The 19,445-nt window shown below is 38.9% G+C and overlaps 1 protein-coding gene across 2 annotated transcripts in view; it reads right to left on the minus strand.

Annotated features, from left to right (window-relative positions):
* Positions 1 to 19,445, minus strand: part of LOC145979468 (A disintegrin and metalloproteinase with thrombospondin motifs adt-1-like) — a 183,514-nt gene that overhangs the window by 16,828 nt on the left and 147,241 nt on the right. For both annotated transcript variants that reach the window (XM_083112382.1, XM_083112383.1), the window contains exons 11-14: positions 17,362 to 17,428; positions 12,744 to 12,861; positions 3,230 to 3,372; positions 1,654 to 1,896 (exon numbers count right to left, since the gene is read on the minus strand). In XM_083112382.1, the coding sequence (XP_082968508.1) occupies positions 1,654 to 1,896; positions 3,230 to 3,372; positions 12,744 to 12,861; positions 17,362 to 17,428 (571 nt within the window). The remainder of the gene's footprint in view (positions 1 to 1,653; positions 1,897 to 3,229; positions 3,373 to 12,743; positions 12,862 to 17,361; positions 17,429 to 19,445) is intronic.

Genomic DNA, 19,445 nt, shown 5'->3' on the forward strand with positions numbered 1-19,445 from the left:
TGAAATTGAAGACATTTCCCCGCAGATTCTTTCGAACAGCACCAACGCAATAAAAAGAGCCCAAATTTGCATCAATTCGAATGGTGGTCATTTATTGGATGTTATCTTTAAAAATTGACGACATAAAACTTACAAGTATCAATAAAAGTTTAACACAAAAAAAACCTACTTTGTTTAATTTAAAACCCAAGCGATAGGCTAAGAAAATCACGTGATGACTTTTGCACCACGCTGTATTAATTTTATGGAAAATAACCCTGAAAAATTTGTATATGAAGTCAATCATAATTGAGGATTTCGAATACAGTGGACTCATGTGGTTATTGTGCTGCTGGAACACATCTGACATAGCAGCTGGAAGTGTGCAGCTTGCTGGTGAAATCAGATATACGTAGCCCCTCAACTCAAGTGCACAGCACAATTGGTAGTTTATCAAGCCAATGTTTTGTAAAGCTTCTCTTCAGTAAGCACATGGCAGAACACAACAATATAGCTAACTGATCAACAACATGTTCTCAACAACAGATCATGCCGTGGGAACATGGCACCTCTCTGCCGTGATTGTCAGTGTTTATTTCATACGGGTGGATGTGTCATGTTGAAGAAGGACTCTGTATTTTGCTAAGGTGATAAGTGGTAAACAGATAAGTGTTGATATATGCTATTAGTGTTGTTATAATGGCATAACATAAGTACACTTTAGAACAAATAATTTTTATGTACGATTCTTATTTGAAAATAAACTCGTGCAGAAGTGTGAGGAGGCGATTTTTAAGGGAACTTTTTCGAAAGAGGTGCGAAATGTGTGGCAGTACGACAACAATTCCAACATCATCTGTGATAAAAGTGTGCGAAACTTTACTTGTAATTGTGAAATATTTTCATTAAAATGAATCTATGCGCTTGAGTTGAGAGAATGCATTCTAGCGACACAATAGCCAACTGTGTAAATATATCACCACTACTACTCCTCAACAATTCCTTGCTATGCCCACAGATCTTCTGGCTGCATCTAAATTTTCCCATTAATAGCAGTAGCATTAAGACTGGCTTCCAAAATATGATTCCAATTAGTGTGTGAAAATTGTTCTTTGTTAATGATCCTGGAAATTGCCTGTAACATTTTATCAACTATAAATATTTCATGCTGTTTTTTGGGGCTCACTACATATAATAGCCGATGGCCACACAGGCAGAGAGACAAGCAGGCAACATTGCCAGAATTCTTAGTGGCTATAAATAAGTTCACATAAAAATCTCATAAATACTCCCACGTATATTAATGCACACTACCAATACATCCTTTAAAATGATCTGTTATATACTGATTTCAATAAGCTATCTTCCACGATCATGAATTATAATAACAAAATATATAATAACAATGACAACATGACAAATTATTGGGTGGACTCAAGCCTCATGGGTCCATATAAGTTGACATGGATTGGTGACTGCAGTCACATGACTAGTGTGTACCACACATATAGGTTCATTGGCTGTCATATAAGGAAAGCTGTACATCAGAAAGGAAGATAGATATAATAAATAACATCAGAAAACAAGGAAGAAAAATGCATCAATGTATACTGATTATCACAAATATCATCTCCCCAAGGAGATTTAAGTTATTTGTGGAAAAATGTTACTTACTGCTTTCTCGGGTTCACACAGCTGGATACTGGATGTGCTTCCTATGCAGTTGGACGTTTGGCATTCCCTCTGCACAAGCCGCAGCCCACGTCCTGGCGCAACACAGTTGAAGCGGCACAAGCTGCCTGCAGCCCATGCGCTCCACTCGCGAGCAAACAGGGAAGAGTCCCGTGTTCGTTCAAACGGGCATCTCTCTTGTGCATTACTGAATGTTGCTGTTCCGAACTTGTCGCAAGAGAATTCCTGAAACAAATATTGACTCATTTCAGATAAACAGAAAAATATTGAATTAAGTTGCACATTAACCTGAGTTGATACCAACACAGTGGTATTGGCTGGAATTCAATCACAGATACTTTCCTTGCAGGCAAGAAATATATGTCAATAATTATTAATATTCAGAAAGTTGATTTCCATTGACAGTCAGGTTTTTTTTTAGCCACTACCGATTACCTTATTTTGTGATATGTAGGAAGCAGAGTTTCAGGTGCTAAAAATATATATATATATTTTTTTTATGTTCTAAAAACAGTGGAATTATGTGGCTATGTGTCAAAAATATTTTAATTCAAAATTCTGCCAAACAAATAAATAGATGCTCACCAGTGACAGCAAGAAGTCAGTTGTTTATTGAATTCAATGAACAACAAAGCAAATTTCCAAATTGTCCATTGAAAATGCATGCAGATTACCAATCTCTGAACAATGACTTGTATTGTCTTTTGCCTACATGTTAGGGCAGGGGTCTTCAACTTGTCAGACAGTGCGGGCCACATTAACAATTTCAATGACGCTTGCAGCCCACGAAGTTACACTATGGTATTGAGAACTGTAAGATGCTGCCATCTACCATTTACTTAATCCTGTTTTTATGTTAAGTACTTAATTCTTCAAATGGGCACGGGCCGTGCTTTTTCTTTTTCCAGTCAACGTATGAATGTGGGTTCATTTCTTGCTCTCTGATTGGCTGTTGGAAAGTTGCGGTGCTCTGATTGTGAGAATATCTTATTTGCGCTGTACGTTAGGTTAGATTAGATTAGAAAGCAGCAAATTTGCTCTGAAAATAGGAAATAAGATATTCTCACAAGCAGAGCACCGTAACTTTCCAACAGCCAATCAGAGAGCAAGAAATGAACCTGCATTCACAAGTTGACTGGGGAAAAAAAATTCGCGCACTGGCCACAGCAAAGGGCTCTGTGGGCCATGGGTTGAAGACCCTTGTGTTAGGGCCTCATAATCAAGAGTTTGATAGCTGGTGGAGGCACATAAGTGATTCGAATTGTATCCCACTTTAAACTGTAGGTCAGTAATACAGCACCATTGTAGGAATATTGTTTGTAATATCTAAAATATGTACATTTTATGTTCTTTGCCTAAAAATATGCATTGTATGTGCTAAAGGTAAAATTATGCATTTTTATGTGAAATAAGACTTCGCAGATTACATTGCAGCCATATGGTCAGCACTCCTACCAAGTTTGGCTAACTTCCAAAGAAAAAAAAAAAACACGTTTTTTTACCTAAAAAGCCGCTTCGTAGTGATATACGTATATAGAATTCTGCCAAGGGTACTAACCTCACATTTCCCATTGATGCAATACCATGACTTCCCGTACCGTGAACTTCTTAGCTGGCAACTTGTACCATCTGGAAATGTCCAGCCACGGCTTTTGGATCCACCATTTCTCTTGTAGCACCACACAGTACATGCTTCTTGTGCTGCAAAGCACCACATTTATTACCATAATAATAAAAATCATTAAGTATAACAGGACTGAGACAATGAGCTTTAATGGTATTATTTTTTTAGAATTGTAACAATTGGAAGTCTTTAATATACTGCTGGACAAAGAAAACCGGACACCTTAATATTTGACATCTGAATTGCAATTAATAATAAAAATATATTAAAAACTTATGTTTTGCGAGTATCTATGTTGCTTCTGCTACGTTTCGGGACGCAACTGCTCCCTTCTTCAGGCTGTTCACTTTTAGGTTATACTCAATTCATAACCACGTCGACCTTTTATTAGGTATAGGATATGGGATTGGTTAAGTGTGTGTGGATAAAAACAGTAAAAACCTAACACCCATAACAGGTGCACGTCATATTACCACGCTGTTTTCCTGATTAAAAACGGCTCCTTGAAACGTTAAAACTTTAAAACTAAATAGCCACGGCCCGCGTGTGCTGCAATTGCAATACTCCAAGGTTTCCTCGTAGAGCGTGAGGTCGGGCACCTCCCCTCTCCTTCCCCTCCAGTCTTTCTCCCTCCCCTCCTCCTTTCCAGTTCACGTAAAGTCAAGTGAGAATTCCTCTTCCATTTGAGCTTGGCGTGCTACTTCCGGGGTTACGTTAAAGCCTATTTTTACGTATTCCTTCCCATCCCACTTCTTGAACATCTTCCCCCACATTTCGTCGATATTCCCATCGTCTCTGTTTAATTTATTCCCTCTTCTCTTACATATATACGACCCTTCATATACATTCCTTCTTATAGGTTTTTCCTCTTCCCTAAGCACTTTCCGTTTGGTGATAACGTGGCCTTCGTCAAGGATATGTTCGGAGAGCCCCGTCTTGGGAATCCCCTCCCTTATATCTTTGTCATGCTCTCCCCACCGAACATTCATGCTTCTTCCTGTTTGACCCACATATTCCTTGCCGCATTGGCAAACTATTCCATACACCCCCTACATCCCTCCCTCATTTATTTCTTCCTCTTTTCGATCTTTCTTATACCCGGTGAAATGCTTTTCCAAAGTTTTTGGAGCTCGCATCCCACACCTTATACCATACCCTCTTACAAGTCTTTCAATTTTCTCTGATATTCCGGGAAAGTATGGAATGCCTATATATTTATATTCCCCCTCCTCGTCTCTAACTTCTTCTTCTTTTCCTTTTCTGTCTTTCTTCCTTTTATTCCTTTCTAATTCTTTCCCGTATGTGACCTTAGCTTTACCTAAATTCCCCTTTAACTCCTCTTCTCTGTATCCGTTCCTCTTTCCTATTTTCATTACCCATTCTATCTCCTTACGCAAATCTGCTTGGTTGATACATAATCTGTGAGCTCGCAAAAAGAAGTTTTGAAATACGTTATTCTTTGTTCTGTTGGCATGGACCGATTCTTTGTTGATGTATAGATCTCCCGATAATGCCTTATGATTAGAGACCGGATGTTTAGGCACTAAAAACATATAAAATAGGCAGGCAAATAAGCACTTATAATTTTCAAAATAGGCAGTAAAATAGGCATTAAAATACAAATAGGCAATAAGAAGGCAATTAAATTTAACTCAAAATAATGAAGATAGACATACAAAAAGAAATAGGTGTTTAAAAAATATAGAAACATACTTGTACATTCTTTATAGTTGCTTAAAATAAACCAGGAGCTCATCATTAGAGAGAGACAGCAGTCCAATATTGTACTTAATAAATCACTGCAAACAGGAGTCACTTCAGCCCAAAATTTTCCATTGTATAATGGCTACACACAATAGTTTGATAAAAGAAATTGTTGGCTACTTCCAACCAGTACGCAAATTATTTAAATGTACACTTTATCGCTGCACACAGGGTTATTTCAGTTAAAAAATGTACACTAGATATTCCACACAGCAGTTCGAACTAAGAATCTGTTTAAATGCATTTCAAGTTTGTACTGTACGGTTTGGCAGTCTCTGAATAAGAAGCACTAATTGTGGTTGCACATCACAACAAGGTATTTCTTCAGGTGATCAACCGACAAGTTACGTCTGCGATCGGCCAACACATTTTTTTAGAATTGAAAAAGATCTTTCAACCTCCACAGATGTTACCGGAGCATACTTGAAGCACGCGAGAACATGTGGATCTAACTCAGTTTGTATATTTTCACCTTTCAGAACTTGTTGAATTGCCCTTAATTTGTCCAAGTCCTTATTAGCTGCAATAACTGGCTAACTGTTATTTTTAAATTTCTTGGAAGCATCGGAAACTAATCCTGGGAACAGGAAATTGTATGCACCGAGTTCAGTCATGTCCCAATTTTAAAGAAGATGCCTAAAATAGGCAATATCTGGCATTTATGAAATAATATAGGCAATATCGTATGAAATAGGCAAAATAGGCAAAATTAAATTGCCTTTAAATGAAGCTAATCCCTCACCCCTGGCCTTCGCAACATTCGTTTTCATCATATCTCTAACAGGAAAGAATAGGCATTTTGCCTAACATCTGGTCTCTACTTATGATGTACCCCTGTATGAATTTTCTTTCCTTCTAAACGAATTGCCAGGTCTAAGAAACTAATCTTACGGTCATCCATCTCCTCTTTAGTAAATTTTATTCTTTCTTCTTGCTCCCTTAAGTTTACGAATAGTTTCTCTACTTCCTCCTCCTCACCAATAACAAGGATATTGTCTACGTATCTGCCGTAAAACTTAACTCCCCTGTTTATGAGGCTAAGTGCTGTCCTTTCGATAAAATGCATAAATATACTGGAGACGATTCCTGAGACTGGGTTCCCCATTGCTAGCCCTTCTTTTTGAATGTACATCTTCCAGTTTCCCCAAAAATAGTTAAACCCCGTACACAGGTTAACCATCTAACATATTCCCATAGGCGCTGACTCCATGGGGCTTGGGGGGGCTCGAGCCCCCCCCCCCCCCCAATGTTAACGATGTGGGGGCAGAGCCCCTCTAATAATTTGCTTCAGAGGATCTAATGTATTACTTTGCTTCTCTTGTAAAGTTTACTCTGAATTGTGCCACATGAATTTAACTTTAAATGCACATTTGAAATGTTCTAGACCATCAACGCTGGGGGGAGGGGGTGTGAGACTGCTAAAAAGTCAACTTTGGGGGCAGGCTATGACCAGAGACAGCAAAACACATGAGGGAGGTTATCTAAGTGTCTCCCTCCGATTTCCATGAAACGTGGCAGGTGCATAGATGAGCCCAATGGAAGAAATAGTCCCTTGTAAGTGTATAATTATGAGTATTGTTAACATCAAGGCCGGATTAAGGTGGGTACTATTCATGCTGCAGCATTAGGCCCATTTCTGAAATAGGCCCAGATGAAAACAGACGAGAATTTTCAGAAAGCTGAACAGTTTTCTTTTGCTATATTAACCTGAAAATAAATCTTAGAATTAAATTTGGAGCCCAATTTCGGACGTCTAGACACAGCGTTACTTATTATACAGTTCCTATTATTCTTTGCGCTGTGACGTAACTATAACGTTGTTGTGTTTATTGTTCACCGAATATTTCAAGTTAATGCTATCAATTTTACGTTAAACAGTTTACATAGTAATTTAGCTGCATTTTTTGCAATATCTTGGCGATTTTGCCACTTTATTATTGTTCGGTAAATGCGACGTAGTACATTTTTCACCTTCAAAGATAGTTGTACAGAAAAAATCGACGGTATGCAGCATCAGGCCCAATTTCGTCTTAATCCGGCCCTGGTTAACATTTTTACTAAAGAGTTTCAAAAGACCATGTGCATGAACTAGGGGAGTGGATGGGACGTTCGGGCTCTCCCATGACATTCAGAACGAGATCGTTGATATGTTAGGGAGATCTGTTTTGCGCTCCGTGGTAGCAGATATTAAAAGTCGGGAATGTGAACAATTGACATTCTGCATTTGAACTGTGAATGAAAATTTTGATATTTTTGAGGAATTCATGGTCTTTTACGAGATTCCGAACACCGAGGCCAAAACTTAAAAAAGGGAGGGAGGGAGTCATTCATTAATTTATTTCAGTGATCAGAGCCCCCCCAATAATTTTGACAAGTCGGCACCCCTGCATATTCCCATGCCTCGATGACATCTATACCCCTACTCATCAACCATCTTTGCAATGTGTCAGCAGCTTTTTCTCTAGGAACACTGGGGTATAATTTTACGACGTCAAAGCTCACCACGCGATCAGAGTTATTAATTTCTAGTTTTTTCGATCTCTTCTTTGACGTCCATGGAGTTCTTAATACTAAATTCTGTTTTTCCCCCACTCTTTTAATTCTTTTAACTAGGGTTTTAGCAAGCCCATAACTCGGGTGGCTATACATAGGAATTATAGGAGGATCACCCCCAACCTCTTACACTCCTTGAGGAACCATATTTTATTTATGTTACTATTGATCCCAATCCTTTTCTTTTGGAACTCTCACACTTTTATTCCCGTATTGAAGCACGAATTCATGATGAAAGTTGTGCGAATTACTCACAATGATGATAATAAAAATATATTAAGTGAGTGATCCCGAACTTTCTAAGATGTGGTTTTAAACAGTTGAAAATGGGAGGAGATATAAAGAAAAAGAACTTACAAATAGGAATGATAAATCAATGTATCAGGGAAACATATGGCACGATCAATAAGTTGAACAAAGAGTGCTTAGAACTCCATCTAGAGCTTGGCGTCCTGCTAGAAGGGCCGGTATGGGGTAGGATTGAAGAAAGACACCAAAAAATACGTTGAAGCCACAAAAAATAACCATAGAACGAAGATTCAGAATAAATTAAAGAAGCTTAAAGGGAAATTAGGAGATTATAGGGGAATAGGGACGAAAGATCGGGAGGAAAGAGTAAACGGAGAGAAAACCGATGGTTACATAATGAATCTAACGGAGAAGGAACTTCCCAAGGAAATGAGAATAATTATGGGAAAAGGGCGAAAATACGCTATAGGGGGAAGTAAGATTGAAAAGGAAGAATTTATTATAGCTGCGGAAGGGATAATATCAGTAATTGACGACAGGGAACATAAGAAAGAGGTAAGATGCAAAATTCATGACGTCATAGAAAACCAGATTAGAAAAGAGAATAACAAGGGGGTAAAGAGCGGGAGGGGGAATGTTAACAAGGAGAGAATGCATAAGGAAGACATAAAAAAGTTGAATAAGGTAAAAAATGGGCCAAAGACAGTAATGTGCATATTATACGATCTGACAAGGAAAATAAGATTGTAATAAATAAAGAAGAATATAGGAGGAAATTAGATGAATGTTTTGACAACAACGATTTTAAGATTATAGATTCGAACCCGTTAAAAAGAGTAAGACGAGAAATTAATAAAGGCATAGAAACCAGTATAACAATAGAAAGAGTAGAAAAGAAAAAGTTAAAAGAGGGGTGTAAAAAGGGGGAAATCCCAACCGCTTTTGGAATTCCAAAAACACATAAAGAAGGGATTCCTCTTAGACCCATCATTCCCCACCCGGGTTACGGGCTTGCCAAAACCCTAGTTAAAAGAATTAAAAGAGTGGGGGAAAAAACAGAATTTAGTATTAAGAACTCCATGGACGTCAAAGAAGAGATCGAAAAACTAGAAATTAATAACTCTGATCGCGTGGTGAGCTTTGACGTCGTAAAATTATACCCCAGTGTTCCTAGAGAAAAAGCTGCTGACGCATTGCAAAGATGGTTGATGAGTAGAGGTATAGATGTCGTCGAGGCATGGGAATATGTTAGATGGTTTAACCTGTGTACGGGGTTTAACTATTTTTGGGGGAACGGGAAGATGTACATTCAAAAAGAAGGGCTAGCAATGGGGAACTCAGTCGCAGGAATCGTCTCCAGTATATTTATGCATTTTATCGAAAAGGCAGCACTTAGCCTCATAAACAGGGGAGTTAAGTTTTACGGCAGATACGTAGACGATATCCTTGTTATTGGTGAGGAGGAGGAAGTAGAGAAACTATTCATAACCTTAGGAGAGCAAACCAAAAGAAAAAAAAATACTAAAGAGGAGATGAATGACCGTAAGATTAGTTTCTTAGACCTGGCAATTCGTTTAGAGGGAAAGAAAATTCATACAAGGGTTCATCAAAAGGCATTATCGGGAGATCTATACATCAACAAAGAATCGGCCCATTACAACACAACAAAGAATAACGTATTTCAAAACTTCTTTTTGCGAGCTCACAGATTATGTAACAACCAAGCAGATTTGCGTAAGGAGATAGAATGGGTAATGAAAATAGGAAAGAGGAACGGATACAGAGAAGAGGAGTTAAAGGGGAATTTAGGTAAAGCTAAGGTCACATACGGGAAAGAATTAGAAAGGAATAAAAGGAAGAAAGACAGAAAAGGAAAAGAAGAAGAAGTTAGAGACGAGGAGGGGGAATATAAATATATAGGCATTCCATACTTTCCCGGAATATCAGAGAAAATTGAAAGACTTGTAAGAGGGTATGGTATAAGGTGTGGGATGCGAGCTCCAAAAACTTTGGAAAAGCATTTCACCGGGTATAAGAAAGATGGAAAAGAGGAAGAAATAAATGAGGGAGGGTTGTAGGGGGTGTATGGAATAGTTTGCCAATGCGGCAAGGAATATGTGGGTCAAACAGGAAGAAGCATGAATGTTCGGTGGGGAGAGCATGACAAAGATATAAGGGAGGGGATTCCCAAGACGGGGCTCTCCGAACATATCCTTGACGAAGGCCACGTTATCGCCAAACGGAAAGTGCTTAGGGAAGAGGAAAAACCTATAAGAAGGAATGTATATGAAGGGTCGTATATATGTAAGAGAAGAGGGAATAAATTAAACAGAGACGATGGGAATATCGACGAAATGTGGGGGAAGATGTTCAAGAAGTGGGATGGGAAGGAATACGTAAAAATAGGCTTTAACGTAACCCCGGAAGTAGCACGCCAAGCTCAAATGGAAGAGGAATTCTCACTTGACTTTACGTGAACTGGAAAGGAGGAGGGGAGGGAGAAAGACTGGAGGGGAAGGAGAGGGGAGGTGCCCGACCTCACGCTCTACGAGGAAACCTTGGAGTATTGCAATTGCAGCACACGCGGGCCGTGGCTATTTAGTTTTAAAGTTTTAACGTTTCAAGGAGCCGTTTTTAATCAGGAAAACAGCGTGGTAATATGACGTGCACCTGTTATGGGTGTTAGGTTTTTACTGCTTTTATCCACACACACTTAACCAATCCCATATCCTATACCTAATAAAAGGTCGACGTGGTTATGAATTGAGTATAACCTAAAAGTGAACAGCCTGAAGTGGGGAGCAGTTGCATCCCGAAACGTAGCAGAAGCAACATAGATACTCGCAAAACATAAGTTTTTAATATATTTTTATTATTATCATTGTGAGTAATTCGCACAACTCTCATTATGAATTGCACTCTCAGTTAAGTATTGAACAATATTTATTTCACTTTCGCTGGCTTTTTAAAGTTTATATAGCATAGAATAATTATATCAGCTTTAACATGCACAATAATTTCTGCAACATTTAGTTAGCCTTCGAATCAGAATTTATGCGTTATCACAAAAAATGCAAGTGTCAGTTTTTTTTGTCCAGCACTGTATATAAGTATTCCATTGCAACTATACCAAATTAATCCACTGCAGTTTTGCTTTAAAAGATTCATTGGACCGCAAAAGAAATAATCAGAATATTAAAAGTAGCTCTCTTGTAATTATTAAATACACTTTAGCACAATGAAAATTGCGAATTTGACATAATTGCCAGGCAGACTTCACAAAATTATCTTGTGGCATTTTGTGGAGCCAACAAGGTAGATAGTCTGAAAAACAATGAACCAATACTTCTCAATATGGATAACACTGGTATCAGTCAATACCGATACACTGGCTTATCCATAATTAATTAACACCTATACTTGAATATTGTAACAATTTAAAGTTGCTTATAAATCACATTTATAACTATCCCACATCAACAGTACTATATCACTAATTCTTAAAATATTTTAAGCTCATATATGAGATAAACAAATTTTAACAAAGCTGTAATTTTATCAATAAAACACTTTTGACACATAATAACATCATGGAAGTAATGATAATTGCACATTATATATATATATATATATATATATATATATATATATATATATATATATACACACACACACAGTATATTATTTCATTATATCTGTATGCCATGCATATTCCATGGACTCCAACAAAAAAACAAGTACAGGGTGATTCAAAAAGGACTTTACAACTTTGAAAGCATATAGAAATTTATTCAGATAACTTACAGTCTGTTGAGGTGCCATTGCAAAGGAAAACACATCAAGTTTGTCATACAACATTCATGTTGGGTCGATGGGGCTACCATTTGTAATGCAGCTTACATCCCACCTGAATTTGATTTCATTCCAGACTCACCAGTAAGTCAGGCGTCACCTCTGCAGCGGTGGCGTTAATTCGAAGTCTCAGCTCAGCAAGATCAGCCGGTAAGGGTGGTACAAAAACCCGATCTTTAATGAAACCCCACAAGAAAAAAATCTAGTGGGGTCTAAATCTGGGGAGCAAGGTGGCCATGCAACCAGTCTCAACGAAGGTTTGGTGCCAAGAGTAAATTGTAGGCCTACTAGCAGGTGCCTTACGATACTCCCTATGAAACTTACGTTGCACTGCAGTTGCTGATTGCATCTCGTGAAACCAAAACACACAGCGAGCACATTCCACACCAGTAAAAGTAGCTGACAGCATTACTGGTGGGTGACTTCGGTACTAATGGACTACGCGAGTCAAAACTTGATGTGTTTTGCTTTGCAATGGCACCTCAACCGACTCTAAGTTATCTGAATAAATTTCTATATGCTTTCAAAATTGTAAAGTCCTTTTTGAATCACCCTGTACTGTAGCTATATGCAAATTTATTGCAATACTTTTTAAAAATAATTTTTGATGTAACTTTTTGAGACCAGATACGTAATTTGTATAACCTTAATTAACTATATACATTATGACAATAGTTTTTTGTATATTTGTTTTGTTAATTTCATGTAATAGGTTAATTAAGATGACGAGGATAGACAATGCTGAAAAATATGCCTTATCCAAGATTGAACCCAGAACATGAGCTGATAAGAAATGTGGATGTGATTCCTTCCCTTCTGAGTTACAATAAATATTTGAATAACATCTGACTAAAGAGCAACCAATCTTACATCTGATGTGTAAAATTAAGTGATCTTTCATTCCGAGATGTCAAAAATCAATACATCTGATGTAGTTTAGGGCATGCCATGTTTCATAACACATTATGCTAATTGCTACACCATGGAAGCCAATATGAAGAGAAAATGTAAGACAAACAAATTAACTTACGATCAGAACTTGCTCTTTGTAACCCGGTTCCAAGAAGCTCAGAATCTACTTCTCGTGCTCTCTCACACACCTCGTCAGCAAATCTAATGACAGTTGTTTTTGGCACAGACACACATTGCTGGGGAAAAAAGAACAAATATTCAGTAATTTACATAGATGTATTGAATTTGAATTCTTAGAGTACACTCAAATATGAGTCCCAGTGGTCAAGTCAGTAGGGCATCTGACTGCCATAAGGTAATCCAAGAAATGCCTCTTTTTATTATTAGTATTATAATACCCTATATAAATTATTCTGGTGAAGCTCATTATTGTGTATTTGTGCAGCCTTGAGGGATAAATGTAGCCAGTGCTTGGTACCAATCACATTGCTGTGGTTATATTTTGTATTTTTATTATTTAGTGCCACTTTTCTGCCAATTGTGATGATGAGGATGAGCACTGGTTAGATGAAATTGAAGAAGGGACACTCATAAAAAACATCCACACCCAGGCTAGGATTTGAATCCAGGAACTTCGGTAGCAAGATTGAAACTCTACCACTTAATGCGCTTGACCACTGAGCTGGCTCACTGTGATTGAGATCGAGAACGTGAGAAGCCCTACTTCTGCATCTCCTTTGAATTTGAATTAAAATAGTTTGGGTGCGTCAGCACTGAGGCTATTTTGCACCCGTCATAACAAAAATAAAAGCGTGTCTGAAAACTAAAATTTCCTTACCTTGGTTAAAAGCCAAGGCTAAAAAGGGCCCTCAGCACAAATAAGGACAAAACACAGGACAACACAAACAAAATTATACTGGCCATGGGGCCAGTCGCCAGAGCCTCGTTAGTCTGCAGTCCAGGGAGTACTATGTGGAAGTGAGGTTGACTATTGGGTGCACAACGTGGAAGGAGCACCCCTTACACCCCTTCTGCATCTCCTGTCTCCTCATGATAGCAGTACAATGCACAAGGGACATTTTTCTTTTTAGAAGACATTAAAAAATATAGGGTTTTCATTTTTATGAACAAGAGGCTTTTGTTAATATTACATGTGACCATACTTGGTTTACAACAGTTAGCAACCTGCTGTCAATGTTTATACTGCTACAATGCTCCATTGTATGTGAATGTTAATGAATTGAAATAGTATAAGAACAGAAGATGAGTTTTCATTAGGTAAACTTCTTTACATGTATTATTATTAATTTGCCTTATTTTTGCTGTAGAGTAGCTAGCTGCAATTGTGGATAGGCTGGAAGCAGAGACTCAAGTTTTATATAGGCTTGTGTTTAACCAAATGGTTAGCATCTCGACTTTGGTGCGAACACTCCCAGATTTTATTGCAGGTGGGGGTCCCAAAGTTTCTGTGTTTCCCTAGCATTACAAGAACAACTGGGGAAAGAAGAACAATATGGTGCAGTCTAGAGTACTGCATGGGACCACTTTCGCTGTTGTACTCGTTCAACTCGCCCACACTTGAGCGTTTACAATGGAATATAATTTTAATGTGGCAATAATCGTATACGCATATACAGTGTTTGTCAAAAAGGTATTGGGACTGAAGTCATAAAAATAAATTTATTGAAGATATATGTACAGTGTGTTAATATTCTTCAAAATATGACCCTCCTGCATCAATACACCAGTTCCAGCGCTTTTTCCACTCTTCATATGCCCCCTTGAAGTTGGCAACCGCAAGGCTGTTCAGGCACCCCGTCGAAACCGCTTCGACTGCCTCAATCATCCCGAAACGATGTCCTTTCAGGCTCCTTTTGATCCGAGGGAACAAAAATAAGTCGGGGGAGCCATATCTGGACTGTAGGGTGCTTGCCACATTGTGTTTGGCCAGTGCCTCCCTCACAATTAGCGATGTATTACTGGGTGCATTGTCGTGATGCAGCAGTCAGGCTTTTTTTGGTCAAGGAGAGGCGCTTGTGTGCCACTCAGCACTTTGCCTTTTGGTCTCCGGTTCGTACTCAAAATTCCAAGTTTCGTCACCGGTTATTACTCTGTCCAAAAGATTTGGATCGGTCTCCAAACATTCCAACAGTTCACGACAAATCGTCACACGGTGTTCCTTCTGCTCGTCTGACAAAACCTTCGGCACCAACTTTGCGCACACCTTCCGCATTTGCAAATCATTGGTTACAATTGAATACACAGTAGATTTCAGTAAATTTAACTCCTGTGCTATCAAAGTAACACTTAACCGGCGATCACTGTTCAGAAGTTCTCGCAGTTTGGCCACATTTTCAGCATTTCACATCGGTGTCGGACGTCCAGCGCGTTGTTTGTCTTCCTGGACATCTTTGAAATGTTTATGCCACTCAAAAACATGCGTTCTGGATATGGCTTCATCCTTGTAAGCCTCACGGATCATATCAAAAGTCTCCGTAGCAGATTTGTTCAGTTTAATGCAAAATTTGATGGCACAACGCTGCTCAACGGTTCGCTGCATCTTGACTCTCGAAGCGAGCACTAAACACACTTTCACTTCAGGCGCGACCTACACACTCCAAAGGATCGGAGGCAACTGAACTGGGTCTCCTAGCTCACGTGACATCCCGTAACACCACAGAGACCACGCTCCACCCCTTCCCATTGGCCAGACAAAATCAATTCCGATACTTACTGGACAAACCCTGTCTGTAAAATATCCATCCTGGCAGTTTCAGCCCATAGCCATCTATTTCATTTTCATATATCACTGTCTTGGTAAGATAGACTATACTACATTTAACATGGAGATATTGACAATGTTTACTGAAGTTTCAATTACACTGCATCTTTCACATTACAATACATATTTCAGGGCCCGCTACCATAGACAAATTATGGTTAGACGTGTACTACTGGTCTTTGAGTGTATACTGATCGTTTTGCCTGTTTGAGCATTATTTGCTCGAGCGAAGAAGCTGTCAGTTCCGTATGCTATCTAGCATTGTCCGTGCAAACTATTTGCCGCTTGAACTAAAAACACTCATTGCAGCACTCTAGTTCAGTCTAAGTGACACACAAGCAGCATGTCAGGTCATTTGGGACGAAAGGTTGCATTTATTTCTGAAGGATCATTTCCAAGTGACACAAGTTGCTTATCGCCTGTTGCATGTTGCTTAAATTTAAAAGCTGCCTTAGGGTTAATACAAGGCGGCGCAGGGAAATGGGAAATTTTGAATCTAGGATTAGCAACACTGTAGCACCGGCATTTGTTCGGGACCGATGCGAGATCATTGAGAAGTTTTTGCATTTATTAATGATGGTGCATTAGAGTGGTGCGGAACGTGCATTCGCTGTGAAAGCATTTTATAAGAACGGTGATAGTGTGACTGCAGCGGAAAGGGTATTTCGGCAGCATTACCAGCTAGGATGTCATGGTTGTGTCCCATCGGCTCACGCGACTACAACCTTGGTGCGTAATTTCGAAGAAACTGGTTCAGCCTTGAAAAAGGAGCCCCCAGGTGGCATTCAAACAGTACGTACCCCAGAGAATATGGAATCAGTTCGAGTTGCCATTGAGAGGAGCCCTCGCTGCTCCATTTGACAACATGCATCAGTGCTTCAGTCAAGTCTAAGAAGCGTACAAAGAATAATGCATGAATTAGTGTTCCACCCCTATAAGTTATAGATTGTGCAGCAAGTTGCTCAAGGGCTTTTGCGAACTGGTGTTGGTGTTGGATAAGGCTAACGAGGATGCCAATTTTCTTAACAATTCGTGGATGTCAGACGAAGCCCATTTCCACCTTAGCAGCTATGTTAACAAGCAGAATTTCTGTTACTGGGCAAAGGAAAATCCTTGTCAGCTTCACGAGTGTCCATTACATAGCACCAAGGTTACAGTATGGTGTGCAGTGTCATATCATAGTGTTATCGTCCCTTATTTATTTGAAAATAAGGAGGGAATTGCAACGACAGTGACAGCAGCTAGGTACATTGCTATGTTTGAAACATTCTTTGCACCGAAGTTTCACGATGCACATCTTGACATTGAAAACATGTGGTTTCAGCAGAACAGAGCCACGTCACATACTGCTCGACAGTCGATGGAGGCCATTTGCAAATTGTTTGCAAGGTGGGTCATTTCACGTAATGGTGATATTCCATGGTCTCCGAGATCCCCTGATCTCAGTATTTGTGATTTCTTTCTGTGGGGACATCTCAAAAGCAAAGTGTACAGCACATGTCCTGCAACCATCGCTGAACTGGAAGAATATTGAAGAAGAAATCACTGGCATTCCTCGATACATTGTACACAGCATTCAAGAGTTTCCACAGCAGACTATGAGAATGTGTACGTCGAGATGGAACACATCTTTCCAATGTCATCTTCAATAAGTAAAGTGACTTCTAAGTGCCATAGTTAATTCATTTCAATCATGCATACTCTGTACATGCATTTCCATGCATTAAATGTATTTTTTCCTGTGTTTATTCGTGCATTTACATCAATTGAAATTTTCCCGTTTCCCTGTATATGCTATTGTACTTCAATTTTAAATTGCTGTGAAGAAAATGGTGGTTTCTCAGGATAAATTTTCCAAAATTTGAAGCTAAGTTTTGTATAATGTGTTCACAATATTTCCCTTGTTTTGAGAAAATGCACTGTAGAAATTATGAGAACACATGTAGTCTCTTACCTGCACAGCATTACATGCACGAAAACGTCTATCGTGACCTTGACACTGCCTGCCTCCATTCTCGGGTCTGCAGAAAAGAAATAAAAGCATCGATCAAGAACCAGGTACAAGAATATACTGCTTTCAGATAGGCACACATAAGCATAAAAAAGAATTCGTTTGAAGTCTCATTGCATTATGAGGTCGATATATTTTGTAGCCCATACTTTGTAATGAAATATTGTACGAACATTCTATGAGATTCAATTTGACACAGTATCTCCATGCAAATCTATTTGAAACTTGTGTTAGTATCTTCAACTCCTTAATAGTTTTTTAACGCTCATGCAAATAAAGCATATTTTATTATATTTTAAATGGTTTGGAGAATATGCACATTGATTTCATGTTTGGGGCATAAAAGACCTAAGTTTTTCCAGAAAAAAATAGTATGCAATTAAACTAGGACTGAACCAGTACTGATATAGATCGACCACAAGGAAAAGAACCTTCGGCCAAAAGCGTTCGCGCATCTTCCCTGCCATTCTCGGGGCTACGGTGCAGTGTTGCCAGGTCAGAATTGAAAAAATCGGGAGATTATTTCTTGGGTAAACCAGAAAAATGAACTAATAGTAGCAGATGAATAATGTTCTTGAGGAGAGGGGCATGGGCTTGAGCACTGGGGGGAGGGGGCAACCACCCCCTAATCTTGGACGGCTGCAGATTTTTACCAGGGAGGGGCTTGCAAGGTATTTTTCCAGGGGGTAAATGTGGCATATTACCCCGTAATAGTGCTCCCTCAAAAAAACACCACTTGAGTTTGAAATTATCATGTTCCTGCCTTCCCATTATAATAATTGATGTAAATTGCTGTGACTGAAATCAAATTATATGTCTGAAATCATATATACTTTTAGGTTAACTTTCATTTTCCAGAAAGGGGAGCATGCGGCAGCTGTCGCACTTACCCGTAGAGGCACAAAAGCTATCAAAAATAAATAGATTTTGGGCTTGGGTAAAATACAACCATCTAAAAATAGTAATGTAATAATAGTAATAATATTAATTATTATTATGTCAATTGAGTAGCATTTGGCATAATTTCACAGTTCAAACCACACTTATCATGGCTGAGTGGAGTTCCACGTACTCCATTCTACATCTCCCCTTATGCACGTCCAAGTAAGATGAGCAGGAAACGAATTTTTGAGCAGGTCCTTGGTGGTTCCATAGCAACAGTTTATTAAGAAAATCTCCCGAGAAATCAATAGGCCTGGCAACACTGACTCGGATCAGGCTGAAGGCTCCTTCCCCCTGCCCTCCCCCATACCCGCGAGCTCGGTGCAGTTCTGCGCAAGTCTTTTTCACTGTGGTTCTACTATACCAATGGTATCAGGATTGGAAATTATTCACCGATAATTTTCCGAAGTCCTCAAAAAAGTCACCTATGTAGACATCGAAAAACGTATTGTTTCAGTCATGCAAAATTTGTATTAATTTTACAACACCAAATTGATATGTGCTTAAACAATTAATCTGAATGACTGAATTGTAATTTTCAAATAATGGTATCGGTGGGAAACAGCAGGAATATTGGCAGTGATACTGTGATATTGTCTCAATGCCAAATGAAACCTACAGCAAGCAAGACATTGTCTCCTGAAAACATGGTTAAAATTGCTTAAAAAGTTAAGGAGACTATATGCAGATAAAAATAATCCACTATTTCCTCAGAGGAATGTGGTCAGCCATCTTCTTTTGCCAACTCCGTCAGTTAGAACAATGTCTTGCTGTAAGTTTTTGCATCCCTAAGAAAAAAACTAGGTAGATCTAAAAATTTCGAAAACCAAAACAAGATTGTGTTATGATGTTTGTCAAGATTAGTTTTTCCAGTGAGATTTTGGTAACTTGCCTGATCCAACATCTCTGAAGGATTCACTGTCACTATATACCATGCGTCCATTTCGATCTTCAGACGAGAGATCAGGAGAAGCGTGGCGGGCGGCGCTGATGGAGATGCCGACATTTGCGGCCTGTAATGCCCGCTTATTTTTATGGACATATGGAGACATTTATATAAATATTGCAAAACGAGCACTAACTTG

Source organism: Lepisma saccharinum, chromosome 26 (assembly GCF_977018435.1).
Source record: "Lepisma saccharinum chromosome 26, izLepSacc3.1, whole genome shotgun sequence".
Classification (NCBI taxonomy): Eukaryota; Metazoa; Arthropoda; class Insecta; order Zygentoma; family Lepismatidae; genus Lepisma; species Lepisma saccharinum.